General features: G+C 38.6%; 2 protein-coding genes across 3 annotated transcripts; one reads left to right on the top strand and one right to left on the bottom strand.

The window, feature by feature from the left end:
- Positions 1-54: 54 nt before the first annotated feature.
- On the bottom strand, positions 55-15,325 carry LOC109060594 (myosin-7-like). The gene is made up of 42 exons (XM_042713967.1): positions 15,170-15,325; positions 14,813-14,950; positions 14,348-14,451; positions 13,731-13,874; positions 13,423-13,579; positions 13,231-13,258; positions 12,917-13,013; positions 12,368-12,460; positions 12,217-12,280; positions 12,025-12,123; positions 11,776-11,873; positions 11,536-11,674; positions 11,340-11,458; positions 11,101-11,250; positions 10,192-10,362; positions 9,887-10,066; positions 9,542-9,674; positions 9,380-9,450; positions 8,975-9,062; positions 8,736-8,853; positions 8,390-8,513; positions 8,149-8,285; positions 6,337-6,592; positions 5,960-6,202; positions 5,695-5,871; positions 5,353-5,498; positions 5,154-5,244; positions 4,674-5,063; positions 4,370-4,496; positions 4,050-4,168; positions 3,481-3,677; positions 3,197-3,380; positions 2,929-3,094; positions 2,687-2,811; positions 2,472-2,587; positions 2,196-2,388; positions 1,422-1,625; positions 1,219-1,344; positions 763-933; positions 562-666; positions 381-476; positions 55-204 (listed from the first exon to the last, which is right to left on the bottom strand). Exons 2-42 carry the CDS (start codon positions 14,910-14,912, stop codon positions 55-57), a joined length of 5,796 nt encoding a protein of 1,931 aa, XP_042569901.1. The 5' UTR covers positions 14,913-14,950; positions 15,170-15,325.
- A 5,659-nt stretch (positions 15,326-20,984) lies between these two features.
- On the top strand, positions 20,985-22,433 carry LOC109093414 (U8 snoRNA-decapping enzyme-like). 2 transcript variants are annotated; one of them, XM_019107144.2, is made up of 5 exons: positions 20,985-21,131; positions 21,214-21,344; positions 21,495-21,535; positions 21,652-21,877; positions 21,954-22,433. In XM_019107144.2, the coding sequence occupies exons 2-5, from the start codon at positions 21,216-21,218 to the stop codon at positions 22,158-22,160; spliced, it is 603 nt and encodes a 200-aa protein (XP_018962689.2). In that variant the 5' UTR covers positions 20,985-21,131; positions 21,214-21,215; the 3' UTR covers positions 22,161-22,433. The 2 variants fall into 2 exon arrangements, with proteins under 2 accessions (XP_018962689.2, XP_018962690.2); XM_019107145.2 differs by having other exon boundaries at positions 21,069-21,135.
- Positions 22,434-25,566: the final 3,133 nt, after the last annotated feature.

The raw sequence follows: 25,566 nt of genomic DNA, 5'->3' as shown, positions 1-25,566 counted from the left end.
ATCTTCTCATGTGTTCCACAGAAGAAAGAGGGCGAGTTAATGGTGACAGAAATCTCATTTTTGGGTGATCTGTGTTCCACAGAAGAATGAGTCTCTCGGGTGCTTGTTGACCTGAGATTCGGCTATATCTGCCCTCTCCTCGGCTTCATCCAGCTCATGCTGGATCTTCTTGAACCGAGACATATTGCAGTTGGCCTGCTCCTCCTGCCGTACAACAGTAAGATACAGAGCTCTGAAATCTGTGTGCCTTAAAATGGACAACGCCATGTTGTTTAACAGTACGCATGATGTATTCTATTTTCAAACACTTTTGGCCCAATTATATACTGAAAGAATGAATTTACTGGGTTGCTATCGCAAAATGTACAGGAGATACGTACTGCATCCTCGGCTTGTCTCTTAAAGCCCTTTACTTTTGCCTGTAGTTTGTCAATCAGGTCTTGCATCCTCAGGAGAGTTTTCCTGTCTTCCTCTGTCTAGAGACAGAACAGCCTTTTAAATGCACTGCAGGTGACACATACAGTTTTTCCTGCTGTTTCGCGTGTGTCCTGTATGTAATACCTGGTAAGTGAGCTCTTTAATCCTCCTCTCATATTTTCGTATTCCTTTTTGAATTTCTCCGCTCTTCTTCTGCTCACACTCCAGCTCTCCCTCTAGCTCTCGCACCTGAGGATTGAAATGTTCCCACAGATGCAGGTTAATCCATAAAATGTGTTATATTCATGTCTCGACCAAATCTGGAATAGGCATTTTTCTGCTTACCCGAATTTCCAGTTTCTGAATCTGTTTTTTTCCTCCCTTGAGAGCAGTCTGCTCAGCCTCATCCAGACGGATCTGCAGGTCTTTGATGGTCTGCTCCATGTTCCTCTTCATCCTCTCCAGGTGGCTGCTGGTGTCCTGCTCCTTCTTCAGTTCCTCTGCCATCATGGCAGCCTAATGAGGGATAAATTTGGTTAAAAGTTATAATATCATCAAAAAGTTTCAGTGTTGTGCTTCATTATTGTGATAAGAATAGACGATTGCATTTTCTTTCAGATTGAAACTTGTGATTGTTGATGCTGGTTGTATTGTATTGCCTTAACAAGACTTTTTTTTAAATAGAGTAAAATTTCTTTTTAAAAACTAAAAATGAATGAAAAAAAAACCTTCTGCAACTAACACTTCCGAAAAAGTGGGCAGGCTCTAATGCACTCTACTGTTGTTCCAGTAGGAACTCACATCAGTTATGGCCTTCTTCGCTTTGTCTTCGGCATTGCGACACTCCTGCAGAGCATCATCCACCTCGCCGGACAGTGTGGACAGATCACTCTCTAACTTCTTCTTGTGGTTCAACACTACCGTGTTCTGTACAGATCAATGGATTGAGAGGTTTAATCATGACGTTTAATTATTGCTAAGTTGTTTCATTAATTGAGTTTTACCTGAGCGTGCAGCAGGTTCACTCTCTCAGTGGACTCCAGAAGCTCGTGCTCAGCGACTTTACGCATACGGTCCGTTTGCTCCACCACTCCACGCAGCTCCTCCAACTCTGCTGTTAGCAGGGTGTTTCTTCTTTCTGTGACCATCACCTGCTCCTTCAGGTCCTCACACTGATGTATAGACTCATCTAACTCTAACTGCAGGTCCTGAGAAGACAAACCAACTGCAGCTGATAAAAGGCCACTATCATGCTAAATTGAAATGATTATTTCTATAACGATTTTATTGTGTGTAATACAAATCAGTAGATAAGCTGGTAAATATTTTTTTGTTAAGTCTAATGTTAAAATGTATGTGATTTTGTCTTAATAATAATAATAAAAAAATCAGTTATTTTAAATGCTAGAAGTGAATTTGGTCATTACAACATTATGATGTACATTATGAAAATGGACATTCATTTTGAGATCTGCAAGGGATTACATTTGAAGTGTTATTAAATTATTCATATTTTTTTAAAGACAAAATTTAAATGAACATTAAATGACAGCAAAAGTATTCTAAATGTAAAATTAGAGGAAATGAGCATGAATAATTAAATATTCAATATCAGTGGATACCGATAATTTAAAAAAAAATTCTCTAATATAGTGTCACTATATCATGCATCCCCAAAGATTCTTTTCAGGTCAGTTGTTTAAGATAATTCAGTTCTTCAATATAGCTGATTATCTTTTTGAATCTGCATATTGATGCAACCAGTCCTTCTATCTCACCTTAATTTGAAGCTGTAGGTTGCGCACCATTTTCTGAGACTCCACAGCTTGTCTGTTTGCATGGTTCAGATGGATCTCCATCTCATTAATATCTCCCTCCATCTTTTTCTTAACCCTGACTGCCTCATTACGTGCCCTGATCTCTGCATCCAGTGTGGTCTGCATGGTGTCCAGAGTCCGTTGATGGTTTCGACTGCATTGATAAATAGCTTAATGTGGTTTATTTATATGCTGGTATTTCAATCGTTAGTATGTTTTCTTTTCTTTCTCTCTTACCGGAGATTGTCAATCTCTTCTTCTTTCTCTGCGAGTTTCTTTTCAATTTCAGTTCTTGTCTGGCTGAGCTCCAGCTGGATGCGTAAGGTCTTACTCTCCTCATGCTCCAGAGTGCCCTGAGTCACACAGAGTTAGCGCCACATTAGCTTAATTTTACCCAAGTATATAATGTCTGCGGAGGAGCATTGTCTGGTATTTCAGGTCATATTCATCACCTCCGCCTCCTCCAGTGCTGCCTGGATGCCGCTCTTCTCCTGGTCCAGCACCTTCTTCATCTGTTCAAGCTCATGAATGGTCTTGTTGCTATGACTGATCTGATCAGTCAAGTCAGTAATTTCCTCTGCAAAACAAACATATTGGTTGGGTTCATTTTGAAAATCATTCTGGACCAAAATATAATCTCCCTTGCAGTTTCACAGATATGCCCTGTCCTGAAGTCTATGTACAGACTTTGTACCCTGCAAGTTCTTGTTCTCCCTTTTGATTGTCTCCAGCTGGTCAAGGGCTTCTTCATAGGAGTTTTTGAGCTTGAAGAGCTCTGTGCTGAGACTACGGGACTCTTTCTGAGAGCTTTCCAGCTCAGCCTGTGTCTCCTCAAACTTCTGCCTCCATTCAGAGAGCACCTGGACATAATAATGAAAATAGGTGTTAGTAGAAAATAATTATGAACAATGCCTATCTGCTACTTCTGGTTAAATCAAATATTTAAATACTTTCATCCTGACCTTATCAAAATTGCGTTGCTTTTTGTCCAATGCAACAGCCACAGCATTAGAGCGTTCCAAATCAACCATCAAGTCCTCAATCTCAGTCTGCAGACGGTGCTTGGTCTTCTCCAGCGAGGCACATTTGGCATTGGAGGCTTCCACTGCCTCCTCAGAACTTTGGAGCCGTGCAACCAGCTTCTTCCTGAAGGAAGATAAATCAGTTTTATAAAATAAAGCAGCAATTCTGTTTTATCAGTGAACAAGACAAACTGTTGCACCGACTGACAACAGAGTGTTCTTACTTGGCGTCCTCTAGTTCATCGGTCCTCTGAATGGCATCAGTCTCATATTTAGTCCTCCACTGTGCAATCTCAGCGTTGGCTTTAGACAGAGCACGCTGCAACTCGGATTTGGCCTCCTGCTCCTCCTCAAACTGCTCTCTCAAAAGTTCACAATCATGCCTGGATGACTGTACTGCATGAGCTAAACTGTTCTTTGCCTGGCACATAAACACAAACCCAGTTTAATATTAAATATGATGCCCTTGAGATGAATTTATTAAATATAGAAACACTGTCATTCAAACGTTTTGTGTCAATAAAATTTTTTTCAATAATGTTTTTTAATATTCTTAAAGCAAGTCTCTTTTGCTCTTTAAAGGTGCATTTATTTGATCAAAGATATGGTAAAACAGTAGTATTGTGAAACGGTATTACAATTTAAAAATAACAATTTTCAATTTAAATATATTTTAAAATGTAATTTATTCCTGTAATGGCAAAGTAATGAATAATTGTGGTTAGAAATTTGAATCGATTGACCCTAAGAGATATGGCACAAATGCATCCAATTGATCTAAAATCTGGCTCACTTTGCATTCCTCTTCTAGCTGTTTCTTCAGCTCTTCCATGGTCTGACTGAGAGCACTCTTTGTCCGCTGCAGCTGCATAACCAGAACCTCTCTCTCTTCCAGCCTGCGACTGACCTCAGCTGTAAATGGTAAGACCGAAAAGAGAGAACAAAGCCTTTACCAAGTGCCAGTGACTTTTTCTCATATTATTTCAGCTCTGTTATGCCACTTGTTTCTAAGACAAATGTAAATCTGAATTTCTATTGGAGACTTCCAATCATAATGTGTAATATATTTCCAGCTTCTGATCTTTATTCTGTTTTAAAGCACAGGACACTGACCGCTCTCTGTCTGGGCCCGTGCTTTTTGAGAGGTGACATCCATTAGCTGCCTCTGGAGTTCCTCTGCCTTGGTTTTAGTCTCATTCAGCTGGTCTTCATACATCCGGCACATTTTCTCTGTTGTGGCCTGCAAACAACAGTCTCTTTTGTTATTTCTCTCATTTGGTATGTATCAGCAGTTCATAAAGTATTTTTCAACCCAGTTCATGTTTACTCTGTATGTTTTAACCATAAGCTCCATGGATGATAACACAACAGCATTATGAGTCTCAGAAACCACGTTAAGCACACTGAGATTTCTTACTTTGGCTCTGGAGAAATGTTCAAGGTTCGATGCCAGATCTTCAGACTCCATTCTGATTTCTGCCTTTTCCTTCTCCAGCTTCTGTTTGACCCTCTGCAAGTTGTCTAGTTGCTCCCCCAACTCAGCCACAGTGTCTGCATGCTTTCTCCTCAACATGGCCATAGTGGTTTCATGATGCAGTGAGGCTTCTTCCAGATCTCTCCGCAGCTTTAAGAAATCAGTCTCCCGCTTCTTGTTCATCTCGATCTGGGCAGTGGTAGCACCTCCTGCTTCCTCCAGACGTTCACTTAACTCTTCTAGTTCCTTTGACACTTCAGCACGCTGCTTGTCTGATTTTGCTCGAGCTGCTCTTTCAGCCTCAAGTTCCTCCTCAAGCTCTTCTATACGTGTCTGTAAAGAGTTTACCATAATACTCTTATAGTATAGTATACTATTATAGTAAACTCATTATGCCAACATGTAATTTACCCAAATGATTACCTGTAATTCTTTTATTTTCTTCTGCAGCTGAATGACCAATGCTTGCTCCTCTTCAATCTTTGCACCTATGTGAACCATTTCAAGGTCTTTCTTCAAAAAAGACCATATGCAGATCTAATTAGATCTCATTTGATAATACAGCATAACACAGTGCTTCCATTTGCAACATTAAGACTGCATAATGGCTGTAAAATCTCACTTCTTCAGTCTTTCCTCTAGCTGCTGTTTGTTGTTCTCTAAATCCATGGATGACTCCATGGAAATCTTTAGATCTCCCTCAAGCTTCCGCTTCACTCGCTCCAGATCCATACGCACTTTCTTCTCTTGCTCCAAAGAGCCCTCTAACTGTTGCGGTTAGGAAATAATAATAAACAATTAGGTCTAAGAAATGTATTCCTTGTCTGTTATGTAGGCTAATAAGCATTTTATTTCTACTTTAATGTGCTATGCAGTAAATCTTTGCTGTGAATAAGGAGTTATGGATTGTTATGGAGTCTTATGTTTATCTCATAGGGTTTAACTGAGTCCACTTCATACTCACATCATCCACCTGCTGCTCAAGTTTGATTTTGGCCTTTGACAGCATGTTCACTTTGTTTTCTTCATTCTGCAGGTCTTCCAGAGCCTGCTGATGAGCATCCTGGAGGGCTTTCTTCTCTTTTGTCAGCTTGAGGATGGTTTCATCCAGAACAGCCATTTCCTCCAACAAGTTTTTCACCTGAGATTCAAGTAAAAAGAATCGGTTCATTAGAGTATCTAGTGCAAACCACATTTTCCCATACAAGAATGTATCTTCCATAACGTACCTTGTTCTCAGTGGCATGTTTTTCCTTCTCCACCTTGGCCAAAGTAATCTCAAGGTCATCCAGGTCTTTCTTCAGCTCAATACACTCATCCTCAAGTTTGCGTTTCTTGGCCAGGAGAGTGGCATTTACCTCCTCTTCGTCCTCAAGCCTCTCCATCAGCTCCTTAATTTTCGCCTCCATCTGGATCTTAGCCTTGATCAGCATGTTACAGCGGTCCTCAGCATCGGCAAGGTTATCCTGCTCCTGGGGTCAGAATGTAAAAGATTCTTCCCATCGTGCCTTTGACTCGATGTATGATGCATCAAGATATGATCATGAAGCCATCAAGAAATCATAATGTTAGTAACTATGCGATTCTTATCCACTCTGACACTCACCGCTTGAAGCTGTAGGGAAAGGTCATTTTTCTCTTGCACCAAAGAGACCTGTCTCTCCTCAAACTCTTTCCTCTTCACCTCAGACCTCTCAAGAGCCTCCTTTAGCTTCTGGAACTCCTCCTTCAGTGTAGCCAGCTCCTTCTCTGTAGCTGCGCTCCTCAGCAGGGGTTTGATCTTGAAGAACAGACACATCCACGGCCAATTCTTGACAGCATAAAAGGCACGGATGTTCCACTGAATGACCATCAGAGCTTCCCTGAGTGAAGATAATCAGATGGTGGATTAATGACATACTGTATATGACTATTTCAAACCCTATCCCAAGTACTCAGAAATGTACTCTTTATATTCATGTTGGTTTCTAATTGTTTTGAAAAACTTTTCTCACTCCAAAAAGACTAAAAAAAAAAAAAAAAATTAATGTCTCTAAAAATGTCAGGTGTTGTAACCATCAAGTAAAATATAGTAACATTTTCCTTACATCTAAGTACATGTAAGTGTACATCTTAATCATTATTTCAGGGAAAAAAAGTAATTATTATAAAAATAACATTCATGAATGGATTAATTAATATAACTTTTAACCTTTATCCTACATCTTTCTGCATGTTGGTTGCACTACAAGCCTTTCTTCAAAAAGAATTTCATAATTTTAGAATGAGGCTTTTTTTTTCTTCATTTTCTTTTTCCTTCTGATATCAGGACACTCATAACACTCTAAAATATGTCGACTTAATATCAAAATGAATTTCATCTCTTCAAATTTTCATTATAGAAGCAGTGTATTCAAGTCACTGTGTGAATGAATTACATTTCAAACATATTTTTAAATGAATAGATCCAGGACAAAATGAGAATCAGGTCATTGACCCTGGTACTGGTACTAATAGAGTTGTCTAGGAAGTATTACAGATTACATAAAACATCAGATGAATACATTGCAAAGTTTCAACAAAAGATATTAGTGTAGGCCTAATTGAGGAGTATCAAGATATAAAGGCTTTTACTCAGACTTGGCTCTTTTGTCCAACAATAAAAGAAACCCCTTCCATTTTGTGGCCTGCACCTCACACTCCCTGCCCTTGTTGTTCTAAATTAGCTCAGTATGTCTAGCACCAAATAGGGCCAGGCTGCCACACGCCATTGTTACGGTGTTCTATATCAGTAATCCCACCGTGATACTGAACATGCCTAAAGAGTAAATCAATTCCGCATTGCTAAAGCGGCGACACAATCAGGGACAGTCAAAGGTCAGGCAGAGGTTGTTGATTATCTAAAGCTGAACCCATTTGAAGAAACAAGAGGACTTAATCCCCTGTCACCTGGGATGGCATTTCAGCTATTTTCAGCTTGCTCCCAGCCAAATCCATTCTGGACAAAAGAGGGTTATTTATAATAAAGACGAGGGGGGGGGGGGGCTCTGGTAAGGAACCGTCAACAACTGGTGTGTGCGCTGTTTGCGGGTTATATGACCCACCTCTACACCTGCTTTTGTAAATGCCATTTGGGGTGGAGGGGGTTTAACCGGCTTTTTCTGTAGCAACCGCACACACACACACATACAAAACATACAGACACACGCCGGACACACGCCACAACATAGTCTGCATACACTTTGGAAATTCCTCCCATTGATTTGCAGGCTTACAGCCCTATGCACACTCTCAACAGTTTATCGCAGTGCTTACAACGGGCTCAAAGAAGCAAGATCTGCAATCTTTCTTTAGTAGTGAGTAATAGCAACTATTTGCATTGGGTTATTTAGATACTTTATGACTATTGTCATGGTTTGGGCATCCAAACAGCACATACTTCTCTTTCATCATCCTCCTGCGCTCCATCCGCATGAGTTTGGCCCTGCAGAAGGCCTGCAGCAAGGTGAGGATCTCAGACAGCCGTTCGTCCCTCATGTCTTCCAGCTGGCCAAGAAGTCCCGCCTTAAAGAAAACCTGAAGAACACAGATTTGCAGGTCAGTGTAGACTAGGATGGGCTTTGAGGGTCTGAAAATAGTGGGTATGAAGGGAGTGACAGAGGACTAATTCATGAACCAACCTTACTGTGGCCAAACTTGTACTGGGTGTGGTCGATATCCAGAGACCCAAGCAACTTTTCTACAGCTTTCCTGCTGTCCACATATGTGTCCTCTGGGATGGCCAAAGGGTTCAGGATACGGTAACTGGTAAATCATAAAGGTTTAATTAAACATCTTTATTAATTCTTCTATTAGAGTTGTGTGCCATTCAGAATGGACTTTTAAGTAGCTAAATTTGAATTGAGCTAGTAAACCAGATGCAGAATTCCATGTTGAATTTGAAAATAAGTGGAATTCAAATAAAGTTAAAATCATAGATATTAATATGATAGAGATCACAAATGTGATCCATGAACAAAAACTCACCGCTGTTTGAACTCTGCATAAAGAATGCGATTGGGAAATCCCTTCCTGCAAATGCGGATCCCTTCCAGGACTCCATTGCAGCGAAGCTGGTGCAGAACCAGAAATGGCTCCATCATCCCTATCAAACAAGAATAAAACTGAAGACTGATTGTGTGTTTATGGTAGGTTTATGGAGAGCTTGTTGTACAACAAATGGTATTATCCTCTACACTGATTGTTTTTTTGTTTTTTTTTTGTACCTGGAGTCTTTGTCTCATTGGGGATAATGCATCTCACAAAATGAGGCTGAGTGCTTCTCAAATTAGCCATCAACTTGTTCAGATTCTCCTAGAGTGATAGAGAAGGAAAGATCATTCAACATACAGTCCATATTACACGTTCAGATTATTGTCTCTCTACACTAGTTCTGCTAACTACTGGGTCAGATCTTACCTGCATCTTTCAATCTGTAGCTGGTGAAAGCTGAGCCAGCACAGACTTAAAGTGATGTTCATGGGTCAGATTACCTAAACATCACTGCAAGTCTTAAATGGCTCACTCTCCAAAACCATTTCCAATATCTATATAGTTTTAACATTTGCAGATATTTAAAGAAGTGAAAATAGCTTTTCTGGTCCATTTAGATATAACATAATTTGACCCACCTTATGCAGCTGGGACACTGTTTGAAAAGATGCTCCTTTCTTTCTCTTCTCTTTGCTCCCTGGCTTTGCTTCTGTTCCCAAAAGTATATATGAAAAAAAAAAACTTAGTACAATCAGGTCCATTTGTATCAACTCTTGAATATAACTTACAATAATATGCACCTGAATCTAAGCTGATGAAGTTCTCAAAGAGGCTTGCCATTAACTTATTAGATGACCTCTGGAAGATTCCCACCACTGTTTCATTCAGAGGATCTCTGTTTTTGTCGAGCCATCCATTGATGTTGTATGGGACCTGACAACATGCATGTTTGTGAATAGATATTATATTTTAAGTGAATTATTTTGATCAAGGCTTGAGCTATCACCATTTTTTTAGTTGATTTTTTTTGTTAAGGGTTTGGGTTTTATCCTTTTTTTAATTTGCTAGGCAATTTACCTCTACTATATGCTATGGTAAAAATAGCTTTGAAATATGTGTGTAAATATAAAGTTATTTCCACTCACCACTCCGGCGTAGTGTACCAGCTCAAAGTGAGTCTCATATTTGCGTTTTTTGTCTAGCCTCGGTTTCAGGAAGTTGGGAGACTTGCCAAGGTGATTATCATAGAGTTTAGCTTTGAAGCTGCTCTCTGTGGCTTTAGGGAACATGCACTCCTCCTCCAGAATAGACAGTATACCCAATGGCTGCAAACAATGCAAGACGGATGTGACAGCTAGAGTTGCTTAGTGTACTCTGTATAATTGTATTAATGTAATTGTATACAGACATACACATGCTTTCACACAATTATATGTTATTCTATATCAACCTTCTCAATGAGGTCAATGCAGGCCTGCAAGTCTAATCCGAAGTCTATGAAAGTCCACTCTATGCCCTCTGTCTTGTACTCTTCCTGCTCTAGGATGAACATGTGATGGTTGAAAAACTGTTGCAGTTTCTCATTTGTGAAGTTGATGCACATTTGCTCAAAGTTGTTGAACTGTTCAGGAAAAAAGAAGAGAAAGAGTTTAAGGTACAATGAGAACTGAATAATGTATAGGGATGGGTATCAATACACATTTCCCGATTCAAATTTGATTAACAAGTTCTCAATTTTATCTGACTTTGATTCAGTTTTATTTCAGTTCATTTAGGTATGTATCAGTTGCAATGTCCATTTCGCTTATATACAATAAATTTTCTTTCAGCTATTGCTGTAAAGTATACAGGAAGCATTCTAACTTGATACACTACAAAAATATTTTGGTAAATTAACAACGGGGCCCTAACTATGTACTTCAGTTGCTATAATAACTTGTTGTTGATTCAGTTACCAAGGATTCAAAGAGCACATTCAGTGAATGATTTGTTAGACCGAGCTCATGAGTGTTTTTAAATGATTCATTAAAAGTTCATGAGTGTTTTTAAATTGTTTATTTAAAAGTTCTTGATTGTTTTTTTGTGATTCATTGTTTGGAATGAATTTTTTTGTTTGACTAGAATGTTTGAAATGTTTTTTTTTGTTACAGAAAAGTGGTGCAGAAGACCTTGTCATAAACTAAAAAAAAAAAATCTTAAGATTTGTGACAATGAAATGAGTTTTGTGATTAATGGGAAAATCCATGTTTTTACCCAGCCCTATTTTTGTGTCTTGTATCTTTAAGATCCACATGTGATGAACAGAGAGTGGTAAGGAGTGATGCAAAACAATTTGATTGACAGTAATTAACCGACTTACCTCAAAGATCTCAAAGCCTGCTATGTCCAGCACTCCTATGAAGAACTGACGAGGGAGGGCTGTGTACAGGGTTTTATTAATTCTGCTCACCAGCCATTTAAACATGCGGTCGTATGTGGCTTTGGCCAAAGCACCAACTGCATAGGTCACCTGTCATGACAAAAAAGCCCAAATACTCTCACTGTTAGATTAAATTATATGGCAGGGATGTTAATCCATCATTTACTGACCAAACTGACCTGTTCAACTGTCTGTCCTCTAACAATGTACTCATTGCCCACTTTCACTCTGGGGTGAAGCAGTCCCTTTATGAGGTCAGCTGAACTGATCCCCATGAGATAGGAGGCTTTGTCTGCACCTGGGTAACAAAACCACAGCGCTCAGCCAAACCAAGCCACTAACTGAAAACCTAGCTCATGATAGAATCCCTCTTACTTTCAGTGCCGTCCGCCTCTGCTTGCTCCTCTCTCTGCCTCACTTTGAACTTCATGTTGCCAAAGTGCATGATAGCACCGACTATCTTGTAACAGCCATACTTCTCCTCGGGGGTGAAGCCAAGGGTGTCCATTGCATGCTAGAGGTGTTTTTGGTGATTGATTTTAGGTTTTTTGTAATTATTTTTTTATGTGGATTTATTTGTATGTATGTATATCTTTAAAGGGATCTCCATCATACAACAGTACTCTCATCTCCATCATCCAGGTGGTCCACAGTTGTAACACCCTGCGAGCAGAAGTGGTAGTCAAAGGGATTTGAAGACACCAGCAGCATATCTGTGATGGAAGATGGAAGAGGTTTGGTTTTGGAGTCACACAGTGCACTTTGGATGGAATTTTGCAGGCATATAGACATCTATGCACAGTATATATTCCATGCTTAATCATGCTTAAATAGTAGTCATACTTTAAGTGTTCCTCTGAATACCTTGGAGTTCTGGTTTCCTGTGTGAGAGGATCTGGTAGTAGATGTGGTAGCTTCTCTCACCAGCTTGCTGAAAAATCACTCTGGATTTTTCCAGAAGATCTTAACAAAAGAGAATGTGAAAAGGAACAGGATTTGAAGGAAAAACAATATATTTAATCTGTTGACACAGTAATATTTTTCAGATCAGCTTACAGATGCCAATGTCAGCAGATGCTAGTTTCCCCGTTGGACCAAAATGTATTCGTATGAATTTGCCCTGTGTTAACGAGAGGAAAGAAAGTGAAACGGAGAACAATATTGAAAGGAAATAAGATGATAATCTCTTCTTATGATTTTCACTCACAAAACGGGACGAATTGTCATTCCTCAGGGTTTTTGCATTGCCAAAAGCTTCCATAGCTGGGTTGGCCTCAATGATCTGATCCTCTAATGTACCCTGTTTACATTGAAAAGAGAGAAATGTGTGAGTTTTTAATCCAACACCAAAATTACATCGATGAGTAGGACAGAACAAACTAATGGAAATGAAAATTAAATATTATACGTCATGATTGAGGGGAAAATAGATGCTGTCAGGGTTTCTCCAAAAAAGACAAAGAATGAAAATGGAGCATATAATGTTAAAAACAAGAGACAATAATGAGAGACATTGCAAAAAGGGCAAAGGGCAATGTAAAGAGTGGTATAAAAAGGGTTTATAAAAATATACTGGAACGGGAATACAAAACTAGGGTATCAAAATTCCTTATCGGTTAAAAGGATGTCTGTGGATCCAAAAGGAATAAACATTCAGACATTATTAAAAATCCCCAAAAACAAGATGTAGAGGAACAAAAACAAGGGAGAAGGATGGGTGATGACAAAAAGACAGAGGTGAAGTTTCTGCCCTTACTCCTTTTTTGCCCCCTGCATCGCCAAGAGCAGCTATAATGGCAAAATACTGAATTACACGTTTCGTGTTGACAGTTTTGCCAGCACCGGATTCTCCGCTAGGCATGGACAAAATTTATGTGAAATATAAATAAAACAATATTAAATCCAAGAAGTGAAGATAAAAGAAGAAAAAAAGAAAACTTTTCAAAATGGTAAAAAAAAAAACTTTTTTAAACCGCTTCATGATTAAATAATGAGCAAAAAGGATTTCAGATCATTTTGACCTGATAGTTGTAAAACAGAGATGTAATGGGGTAGTGGTGGGTCACTTACGTGATAAGCATTGACTGGTTTTCACGATCTACAGGAGAAAAAAAAAACAGCTCAGATCACTTAATTAGTACATGTTAAAGAGTAAAGACAATTAAATATATCAGTTATGTTATGACCTACAGTAAAGTGCTATTAAGAATCAACATTCGTGCTAAATATAAGATCAAAAGTGAAGAGTGTTTCAAAACATACTTTTTAGCATGTCATTGTAGGCATTGTCTGCTATGGCATAGATGTGAGGTGGAACATCTGTGCGACGCTTTCCCTTATACGCAGTCACAACTTCAGGAGAATAGACGGGAAGCCATTTATACGGGTTAACTGTCACACAAAACAGCCCTGAATATGTCTGCAGACAGACAAAAGAACACACGTGAAGACTGAGACAGCCCTAAAATAAAGAACTTTAAAGAATCAGATAACTTGACTCTCAAGTTATTCTTAAACCTCTTTTAGTTACAGACAGCTGTTCAGCAGTAAATGATAATGTGATGTCTCACGTAGATCATCCAGAAACTGTAGCGACGGCTGAGGTTGAAAAGAACAGAGGCCTCGTTGAGGTGCGTAAGCATGGCCATGTCTTCAATCATGTCAAACTTCGGGGGATTCATCTGCTGAATGTCTTCTTCTTTCACTGTTAACATCTGTCAGTATTAGATTGCAGTATTTAATTACCACCCTGTGATATGTTTTGTATTTCCATTGCAGATCAAATGTAGTTACTTGCATGAAAATATGCAAAACTGAGAAAATGTCGCTTATAAATACAATACACACATCACAACTAAACAGCTTTTTTCAGAAACCCACAAGATAACATCAGCATTTCTTTGATGTACACTGCATTAAAATATAATTTCTTTAATCTATATTTTTTTCTATAGTAAAAATACATTTAAAAAATACATACATTTATTATGTTTTTATTTTTTTTAAGCATGAACAAATACATATGATTTGATTTTAGTTTAAAACAAGAAAAAAAAATTGCCAGTGAGGTAGGAAAGATAAATGAAAGATTTTTCTCTTAAAGCAAGTCTTAGACAATTTTTTCTCAAGTCAAAATTGTTGCAGCGTGATCACGGAAAAGCACAAGGCCAATTGAAGCTTCACTGACCATTCCATCTTTGGTCTCCACCATGACTTTGTCTCCATCTGTATCTTTGATCTCCACCTCAGTGTAGGCTTCTTTCTCATCCGGAATCCAAACACGTTTCTTCCCTGCACACAGAAGTATGTAGGCCTATGGTGCTTCTGAAATGTACTGCCAGGTAACTAATAACATTATATAACATGGTAGGTTTCCAAGCACATGCTACACCAATAAAAAAAAAAGAAAAAAAAAAACGTTATTATTGTTGCATTATATATTGTAAATGTATTTTGTATTGTTTTGCATGTAATAAATAGCTTATGTCAAAATATCTAGGAAATATCAATACATGCACAATACATTATTTTCAATATGCTTATTTCAATATGTAACCCGTTCATTCAGAGTCGGATATGATTTAAAATCAAAACTTTAAATATTTTGATAGGCTTGTGCACCACAGGACACAAACAGGATGTGTGACAGTACCATCAAACGCATGGGACTGCGCAGCGAGTTGTTCCAGGTTGGTTTTACGCAGAAATGTGGCCGCGTCTCCGAATTCCCTCAATTCCATAAAACGGGACATGATTAACGCTTCTGGTCCCGGACCTGCGCTCAAAACACCTGTAACGTCGTAGAAACCTTGTTAGAAAAAGTTTTCTCCACTTTGTTGTGCCTGTGATAGGCATGTGCTGGAAAACATCTCTAATCCACAATCTTGGTGAGAATTTGTGTGTAAAAAAAAAATTAAAAAATGAACTTCAAATGACACGTTTCGTCACATGCAAGGCACTGCGCCCCATCCAAACTGCGCTGTGGAAACACATGCATTTGAATACTAACCTCAGTAATGTCTAAACGGGTTGGCCTCGAAAGAAGTGACCAGGTCCTCTTTTATTGTTTGCCTCAAGGTCAGAGTTGGGGAGATATGCCAGATATCCCCATGTGTCCGTGCGGGTTCAGTTGCTCATTGGCTGTGCGGTCCAGCCCTGCGCGTTCACAAAAGGCAAACAGGTTTGACAGAACCCTACTGTAAGGGGTTATTTTTAAACCGACATTGTTGTTGGTTGTGATTTATATACTGCTGTCCAGAGGTAAAATACGTGACCCCTCTATTTTTTTAAAGACATAAGTGATGTTATAATTGACCAAAAAGGGATTACAATTAAAAAAAAAAAAATGTTAAATGCTAATTTAGGATGTGAATTGTGGTGGCCTGTGGAGGGGTCTGGCCCTAAGGCTTAAACCCCCATAAGGGAATAAAAACAAAAGAGGAGGGTTTTTTGTGCATAGGCTACAACATTTTCAGACAATATTTCTGTAACCACAAAAGTTGGATAATCGCTATTTTATATAGGACTTATTTATATTTATATGAATACTTGCTAAATGTACTCATTAACTGTATGCACAAGATCTGCATAACGTTCATACTCGATTACTGATAGCCTACAATCAGATCCTCCTCAGCAAATAGGCGCCTTAGAAGCTGTCGACCTTGAGGGGTAAAGCTGAGATAAGTGTCCTCTAGCAGAGTCCAGAGCCCACTATGTAGTCCAAAAATAGAAGAGAATACAATTCCTGTTCCCAATAGCCGGCATTCTGCGCAGAGATAGCCGTGCTGTCTGGCATGGGTTTGTGGTTAAAGAGGCGGTGCTCTGTTTTGTTTCTCTTAGAAATTACTGAGAGTGATCAGCCAGTGATCAAGCACTGAAAGAGCATCCACATTACCTAAACTCTATAAATACTGTCAGAGGTGGACAGATGTCACCATTTATGTTTGGTTCATGTGTATACCTGTAACTATTCAGTGATGTAATTTATAATTTAGTGAAAGCTTACACCAAAACAATGAGGGCTTCTAAATGAATGATCAGTGAGGGTGGCTGTATTAAATTGAACAGACCAATTTATATATCCAATTACCATCAAACATATCCTATTTACATAACCAAAACAGAAAATAGTATATGGTTTGTTTGGAAGAATCGATTTATTAGAATAAATCTAACTGTCCAACGCTACATAGGACAGAGACAACAGTTAAAGAAGAACTGATTCGTTAGAAAGAATCCGACTTTTCAAAGCTAATCATCAGAGAGAGAGGACCATTTAGGTGAACACGTTCGATTATTTCCTCAATTCAGCATTTAAAAAGTGATGCAGCTTATAGTTCGTTTCTCTCCAACATTATAGAAATAATCATTTGCCATAAAAGAGCGGCTGACATGGCATGCCTGAACAAAGCTTCCAGGAACCAGGGTTTGAAGTTCTACACATGGTGAGCAGTCGTTTCAGATTATCGGCTCTCATCCAGTGGCACAAGGCTCTATCACAGAGACTAAAAGGTCAGAGGTGGAGGAGGGTGGTCGCATTCTGTATACCCACACACCCAATGGGGGCAAGAGAAATACACATAAACAGCCTCTTAATAAATGTTTTCCTCTTGCCAATCAAAACACACAGTATCTCCTGGACTTCTAAATCCTATGTGTGATCTATCCACCAGGCACAGATCTGTGAACCAGATCCCAGCTGAGCTGCATTCGACTCCCCACAATTCAGGATTCTACATTAATTTTTCCCACTGATCTGCCTCTGACAGTGGCGTAAGACCCTGGGACGCAGCAACACATCTGCACCTGTGTTTGTGATTGAGAGTGAGAATGAAGAGAAGGAGAGTTTGGGAAACCCTAGATGTCCAAATCTCAGGATTACCAGCTAGCCCATCCCCGCAAATCAGCAATAATGTAAGCTAATCAGTCTTTTAGCAAGTGACTCACTAGATGGAGACAACCAGTGCCATCTGCATTGTGTTAGGTCTCCATTGCTACACCATCAGTCTCTCTCACACACACACTCAAACACATAACCTACATATGAGCACCCACAGCTGTCTGCCTATTTTAGTCTGGATTTTGACAGCACTATATCTCTCCCCCCAAGATCCCCCATAACAATCCCTGACGCCTTCACCAGAACAATAGCCAGCAGCTCACATAAACCTTTTAAACTTAGAAAGCACTCAGGCTCAAGAATAGCGCAGCCATTCTGGCGAAATCCCCTGCAACACGGTAAGCCCAAAGAGGACGGACTGAGTTAACAGTCAACATTGACTTCAACAATCCTAGATGCCTGATTCGAGTCTATGTGCGCGGATGCTCAAAGTTTCAGTTACATTTTATAAAACGGATTCATTTGATTCTAAATTCTGATAGGATGAACCATGTTTAAAGCCATTGTAAAACATGCATATACACTCACCTGTGGCTGCACATCAGTTGATTTCTATATTAATGCACCAAGTTGCATTGTTGTTTGTCCAACAGTCCGCAGTAAGGCTAATGAACTATATTAATTGACTGAACAATTATTTCTTCTTCTCATTTAGTTACTATAATAACTAAAATACATTTAAATTAATAATAATTAAATTCTATAATTTATTAATTTACATTCTTCTTCAATTTACATATTTTTATTTCTAATATAATAATTTAATAATAAGAATAAGTTCATATTGTTGGTTAATTTTATTTATTTTAATTTATAATTGGCAAAAAAGGTAAATTACTGTAACATCTTTCCGGCTAATCACTTTAGAACTTGCTTTATCTCTCCACCTGTCTTATTGTCTCTTAACATACCCAATTTAAGCTTACACTATCATCATTGCTTTTTAAATAGTACATATAACCTGCAATTAAAATTCTCAGCCCCACTTACATACACCTGCACATCTACACATTCATTCACTGTCTCCTACCACGGGACAACTGGAACCTTGACAGATTGGAATGAGAAGTGAATATAAGTTAATTCAGTCAGTCTCTCATAGTCATTGCTATGTGAAACAATTCAGTTCGCAGGGATTGATGGAAACATCCAGACGGCTGACTCAGAAAACCCACGTTGGCCCTATCCAGCACTGCAACAACTGCTGGAGAATGCATGCACACACACACAACAGTACCATGTTTACCCACAGTTCTCATCCTTCGCCTTATAGTTAGTATATCTATGCCTGTGTTAACTGTAATTTATTTACCAGTGTAGTCTTACACCCTTGAGACGTCTAGCGCACATTTCCTCTGGGCTGCTACAACACTCAGATATTTAGTAGTTTGTTTATTAAATAAATTACAGAAGATGTCTTACGGGTAGAACGTTTAAACTTGTGTGCACTAATACCATTTTATGAACAGGAACCAAAGACCATCCTACAGTAATCTTTTTCTGTTTAACCACTTAATTTTTACAATATAGGATATGTACAAACATGTATACAGGTGCTGGTCATATAATTAGAATATCATCAAAGAGTTGATTTATTTCACTAATTCCATTCAAAAAGTGAAACTTGTATATTATATTTATTCATTACAGACAGACTGATATATTTCAAATGTTTATTTCTTTTAATTTTGATGTTTATAACTAACAACTAAGGAAAATCCCAAATTCAGTATTTTAGAAAATTTGAATATTGTGAAAAGGTTCAATATTGAAGACACCTGGTGCCACACTCAGTTAATTAACTCAAAACACCTGCAAAGCCTTTAAATGGTCTCTCAGTCTAGTTCTGTAGGCTACAGAATCATGGGGAAGACTTCTGAATTGACAGTTGTCCAAAAGACGACAATTGACACCTTGCACAAGGAGGGCAAGACACAAAAGGTCATTGCAAAAGAGGCTGGCTGTTCACAGAGCTCTGTGTCCAAACACATTAATAGAGAGGCGAAGGGAAGGAAAAGATGTGGTAGAAAAAAAGTTTACAAGCAATAGGGATAACCGCACCCTGGAGAGGATTGTGAAACAAAACCCATTCAAAAATGTGGGGGAGATTCACAAAGAGTGGACTGCAGCTGGAGTAAGTGCTTCAAGAACCACTACACAAAGACGTATGCAAGACATGGGTTTCAGCTGTCAGATTCCTTGTGTCAAGCCACTCTTGAACAACAGACAGAGTCAGAAGCGTCTCGCTTCAAAAAGGACTGGACTGCTGCTGAGTAGTCCAAAGTTATGTGCTCTGATGAAAGTAAATTTTGCATTTCCTTTGGATATCAGGGTCCTAGAGTCTGCAGGAAGAGAGAAGAGGCACACAGTCCACGTTGCTTGAGGTCCAGTGTAAAGTTTCCACAGTCAGTGATTGGTTTGGGGTGCCATGTCATCCGCTGGTGTTGGTCCACTGTGTTTTCTGAGGTCCAAGGTCAACGCAGCCATATATCAGGAAGTTTTAGAGCACTTCATGCTTCCTTCTGCTGACTTTATGGAGATGCAGATTTCATTTTCCAGCAGGACTTGGCACCTGCACACAGCACCAAAGCTACCAGTACCTGGTTTAAGGACAGTGGTATCCCTGTTCTTAAATGGCCAGCAAACTCGCCTGACCTTAACCCCACAAAAATTATATTTGGTATTGTGAAGAGGAAGATGCGATATGCCAGACCCAAGAATGCAGAAGAGCTGAAGGCCACTATCAGAGCAACCTGCGCTCTCATAACACCTGAGCAGTGCCACAGACTGATCGACTCCATGCCACGCCGCATTGCTGCAGTAATTCGGGCAAAAGGAGCCCCAACTAAGTATTGAGTGCTGTACATGCTCATACTTTTCATTTTTATACTTTTTAAGTCGGCCAAGATTTCTAAAAATCCTTTCTTTGTATTGGTCTTAAGTTATATTCTAATTTTCTGAGATACTGAATTTGGGATTTTCCTTAGTTGTCAGTTATAATCTTTTTGATGATATTCTAATTATCAGTTATAGTTGTCAGTTATAAACTTTTTGATGATATTCTAATTATATGACCAGCACCTGTATATGGGTATGTACAAGAAAAACTTTAGATTAGTTTTGTTGTTGTTGTCGTCACTAACAAAGTAATTTTGAAATGACTTGTCTGATACATTGCAATGTTACATGAGGGCCATAGCAGTTCACTGGTTCTTTGCAAACTAATGGGGCAATATGAAACTAGAGTCAGTGCATACTTGAGGAATTAACACTCATGACCGTGGAATCGGCTTTGCTTTTGAAGTCACACTGCATTTAGATATAAGAGGTTATTTCTAGTGCCATGCACAGGTGGCATAGATTCAGAGTGACATAAAAGAAAGGGGAAGCACTGTATCCATTTTGTCTTTGTCCTCTGGCTTCTTTCAACAGGAATACTTTTCTTTCTTTCTTTCTTTCTTTCTTTCTTAGGTGAATGCAAAATTCTCCAGGAGCACAATTTAGTTGCTACTGCCATCTATAGGACAACAAACGTACGTTGTCTGAGAAGTTATTAAAAACTACGCAATGACTCGAAAACTACGCAATGAACGCAATATGCATAACCTTTAAATATTATGCAACATTGTTACAAACTATAGGCCTATAAATATATTACCGATTTTACCATTAATTGTTCAAGCCAATCGTTTTCATTTGAGGTCTATATAAAATATTGTGTCCAAAAAATGCCATGGGAACAATAGTTTTTGCCAAAGTAATATCGTTAAAACAATTATTCTTGCTACTTTAAAATAATTATGAATTAATTTGGGAACACTTTTTGAACATTTGAAACATATTTCAGTATTTTTCTTTCTTATAACTTTAATTGTTATTGTTTAATTTGACAGATTTAGCAAATACAACACAGTTTTGTTGTTTTTAACTTTGTGTTTTATATTTATTGCATAATATATAATGTTAGAAGAGCTGCGTTCTCAGTGGACTATTATTTTGAAATAGTGAGCGTCAGGTGATTATAGTGGAACGTTATTGCTCTCAGTAGTAACACACACTCACATATTCAGTATGTATGTGTTATTCCCTGCTAATCAATGCGCGTCATTAAATATACACTTGATTAATTTGTTTGTTTATGGTTTGTGCAGGAATGGAGGAACAGTTCACGAGAGAAGATGCATTGAGACGGGAGGGCTACAGACATGCGTGTCACATCATGCTGTACGGAGACTCTAGTGCCAAACTCTTCGGGAAAATCCCAATCAAACATATAGTACTGGTAAGGAAGAGTGCACTTACTGTGATCTGCACATCTTTTTACCTTTATTTGACGAGTGCGACTACGACAGGTGCACTATATTAAAGCAGGAAGTTAAAAATAAAATGCAAATGAACGCCCTGAACCTGAATCCAGATTACTGTCATTCAGATGCAGATGCGTTTTGATGGCTTGCTGGGTTTCCCAGGGGGGTGAGTTCTTCTTTCAGCACACAAAACATAAGTAAATAACCTTGAAAAGAATTTAAAGTGTTGATAGATGAACAGGCATTATTCATGGAGGCTGTATTTTATTTTATGATCTGTAGATTGGTGAACCCATCTAAGGAGACCCTGGAGGCGGGGCTTAGCAGAGAACTACACGAAGAGGTGGGCGTGGCCGTGCCTGTGGGCGTGGACAATCACGTGTCCTCCTGTCTTTCTCCATCCTGCCCTCAGCTCATCACTCACTTCTACATCAAGAAGATGACAGAGGCAGAGCTGAAAGAGATAGAGAGAGCAGCAGTAGCTGCAGCCACAGACCATGGTTTAGAGGTTAAAACTCTTTGTCTGTTCTTTTCTTGTGTGCGTAAATATACTTATATAATGCAACTTTCTTATCTGTCTCCAGGTATTAGGTATGGTTAGAGTGCCGCTCTACTTCCTGAAGAATGGAGGTGGTCTCCCCTATTTCCTGTCCCACTCGTTCATCAGTAACTCTCGGGCCCAGCTGCTCTCTGCCCTGCAGCGCTGTAGGTTGCTGTCCCAGGGGGAGCTGGAGAAGGCTGTGAGACAGGCTGAGCAGATGAGACGCACACGCAGTGGTGATCCACACTGACATCAGTTTACACAGCGGTGCCTTTTCACCCCTGGGCCACAGCTACATCACAGTAGCCCAACCCCCCCACTGCCAGTAGAAACTCCCTCTTGTCCTCCTCACCATACCCTACCCTCAGTTCCTGATTCAGCCATGTACAGCATGTGCTCTCTGTAGATATCCTGTGTCTCAGAGGATCAGACCTGTTTAACATTGGCCTTAACTGTTTATCATAAATTTACTAACAATTCCTGACCCTAAATTCACTTAATGATATTATTTTTTTTACTTTTGTTTATTTTGTTATTTTTTTTACTTTTCTGGGATGTTGTAATAATTATTCCTTATTACAATTTAATTTGTTATATGAACATAATTTGCATGTGCAAATAAATAATATATTATTTATGTATAGTTGCATAAGAGACTTATACACCATTTGTTTATGAAAGTTAGATATTTGCAATAGAAATTGTGATTGCTGGTTTGACTAATAAAGAGCAGTCTGCATATAAGGCAAATTTTTAAAAACAAATTTGTCAAAATTGAGGTTACCTGCAGTACTTATAATGACCACAGGGTTGCGCTACCAAGCTGCCCCTTTTACAAGCAAGTCTTTCTCTCTGTTTGTTGTTTAAAGCTACAGTGTGTAATTTCTGAGCCACTTGTTTCACTGAACAGAATTCTAAAAATCTAGTTTTTTTCCCTCAACATTCCCTTATCTGCCATTGGTTAGCAAACAGACAGTCCCACACCAAACTCACGCCATTGGTTGCCAAATTGTTGCAGAGAGCTACAGTGTTTATACTTTTTTGGAGAACTTTATGAGTGGCTTACTTATTGTCTTACATCACCTATAAAATAGTGTTACATGATGTTACTATTTAGAAAAAATTCATAACACTCATCAATAATGAAACGAGAGTGCAGTTCACTTTAACTCTCATTTCAGCTTCCTCTTTCTTGTAGGAAACAGTTCCAGAGAAATCATGACTTTCAGAAACACCATTACTTTCAGAAACAGGTCTTTCTATGACATGTCTAGCTCATATGATTGATTTTACTAATTTTCAGTAAATCATTGTTCAAATAATTACGTTGTAGCAGTTTCTTGTAGCACGAAACTTTGCTACCTGTTTTGTTTAAAGTAGTACTTCACTGCTGGCAAGATGGAGTTTGAATAAAAGTTAACTATCTATGCAGTAGAAATGCTTTTTTTATTTAAAGTACTGTAAAATCTGTAGTTTTCACAGAAGCCCTGGAGCTGTCAAAAGTTCACCGGATTACGTCTTTTGCTGACAAATAAACAGATATTTTGTTCATATATCGACACTTTAACAATACAAAGCTAGTTGAAAATTAGCAAACTGACACTAAGCATTGTTTTATTCTATTTTTTCCAGTTGTAAGTATGTACTATGCTCTATATTCTGGAAAGCATACAGCTAACTTTTGAAGAGTCTTTAGATAATTATATATATATATATATATATAAATGTAAGGGGTCTAAATGTGTGAGACCAATCTACTAGTGAAAATATTTATAGTTTGCAGTTTTCCCATTGAATTTTCTAACTTTTTATTACAAACCATATTAATAAGTATTGTATTGAACTGAAAAATAATCCTAGTATTGGTTTGTTCCTCTTTTGCTTTAATGGCAGCAGCACTCAAATTTCATGCACTCTACAGGTATGTGTGAAACCTGATCATCATGTTCTCCAGATTTGAAAATGATCCAAAGAACATTTTGAGCTTCAGTGGAAGCAAAAAACCAATTGCACAAAGAGTCACATGCTGCAATGTCACCAATTTGCTTAAATATTTCCTATTTGTTCAAATTTTTCAGACTTTGAACCCCATGATCAATGCACACATGCCTAGGTCTATTTATGTCACTGCTGCATTCTGCAGTCCCTCAGCATCTCTGAACATCAGATTTGTTGATGTGTTCATCAGACCACAGCAGGTAAAATCAGATCTGTAATCACCACTCAGCGTTCATTTGCATAGCAGCATGTGCAGTTTGGACTGTATGAGCCTATGAGTACGCGTATGAAGCCTGAGACATGAAATAGGTCAAAGCTGTGAGGACTGACTGACCAACTGGAAACTGAACTGTCCCTAGGGAGGACAGGCCGGGGTAGTAAGGGTTGATGTGGGAAGAGGGGCAAGCGTAGAACCAATGGTATCAGAGGCAGCGCCGACAAACTGCCTATATGTTTGCTACCTGCCAGGCCCTATAAATGGCTTCTCGTACTGCACAAATCTGACAACTTGCTATAATGTTCACGTCTCATTGATGTGCAAGTCACATTATGGCTTCCCCCCAGCCTCCCTCACAGTGGAGTCGCCTTTCCAAGCACTTAAGGGTGGGGTGAAGGTTCCCGTAGACAATTTGTTTGCCACAAGGGAACTGGAACATGTGCAACAATCCTGGTCACAGCTATTATATCCATGATTAGTATAAGTCCTTACTGACCAACTACACACATGTATTGTTTATGCTCACTGGATGCATATATGGTTTCATTATATATGCACTCTGTTTAATAGTGCTGCCAGTGCACTGAATTTCTCTTTAGGGATCAATAATCATCAATCTGGTTAGATTAGGCAGCTCTACAGTTTTAGATATTTTGCTCAGCTGTGTGTGTTTCTGTCTGGTTTTATGTGTAATATATATATATATATATATATATATATATATATATATATATATAGAGTGTGTGTGTGTGTGTGTTTCACATTATAGGATTTAGGGGCTTAATTTCTCTTTATTTGTCACATCCTGAGGATTTTGCAGTGAGAGAAAGAGAGCGAACACCGGCTTAACACAAGAGAGGAAGGAAACAAGCACAGGAAAGATGGGGGAGGTGAAGGGGTTGAACTTCTCTATGCACCTTACAAAACTCAGGACAGGAATTTACTGTACAGTCCGCCAGAAATGTTGAATTATTTATTAGATATTAAACCACAAAATGTAAACGATTACATTGCTACATTTACATGTCATTACTCATTTTAGATGTTAAAGGGATCGTTAACCCAAAGATAGTAATTCTGTCATCATTTAGCATACTCACCCTCATGTCATTCCAAAAGCATGACTTTCTGACTTTATTTTCTTTCTTTCTTTCTTCACACAACCCACACACAAACACTTCTCAGTATCCTTTTAGCATCTGCAGCTGTTTGTTTGTTTGTTTGATAACTTTTTATATAATGATGCTGAATGATTTTGCATAACAATTATTATGGCATTGCACATATTTCCTATGCGAAAACTCTTAATGTATGCATAACAATTATGGATATAATAAGCTGCACGAATATTTGCACATGCATTGCATACTAGATGTGAGGTGGGAAGAAAAAGAACGTTTTGAAAAGTAGAACTTCGACAAGCGTAAAGTTGTATAGAGAA

Source organism: Cyprinus carpio, chromosome A23, assembly GCF_018340385.1.
Source record: "Cyprinus carpio isolate SPL01 chromosome A23, ASM1834038v1, whole genome shotgun sequence".
Classification (NCBI taxonomy): Eukaryota; Metazoa; Chordata; class Actinopteri; order Cypriniformes; family Cyprinidae; genus Cyprinus; species Cyprinus carpio.
The sequence above is the reverse complement of the archived record's forward strand: the minus strand, read 5'-3'. Positions and strand labels throughout refer to the sequence as shown.

What these genes read in the sequence shown, in the direction of transcription:
- LOC109060594 (XM_042713967.1), bottom strand. Translation starts at nt 14,912, where the DNA reads ATGTCCCGTTTTATGGAATTGAGGGAATTCGGAGACGCGGCCACATTT. An exon ending in TTGAGCAGCAGGTGGATGAT is followed by an intron (nt 5,499 to 5,694) that starts GTGAGTATGAAG and finishes TAACCGCAACAG; the next exon opens with TTAGAGGGCTCTTTGGAGCA. An exon ending in ACGGGCCCAGACAGAGAGCG is followed by an intron (nt 4,169 to 4,369) that starts GTCAGTGTCCTG and finishes TACCATTTACAG; the next exon opens with CTGAGGTCAGTCGCAGGCTG.
- LOC109093414 (XM_019107144.2), top strand. Translation starts at nt 21,216, where the DNA reads ATGGAGGAACAGTTCACGAGAGAAGATGCATTGAGACGGGAGGGCTAC. An exon ending in CAATCAAACATATAGTACTG is followed by an intron (nt 21,345 to 21,494) that starts GTAAGGAAGAGT and finishes ACTGTCATTCAG; the next exon opens with ATGCAGATGCGTTTTGATGG. An exon ending in TTGCTGGGTTTCCCAGGGGG is followed by an intron (nt 21,536 to 21,651) that starts GTGAGTTCTTCT and finishes TATGATCTGTAG; the next exon opens with ATTGGTGAACCCATCTAAGG.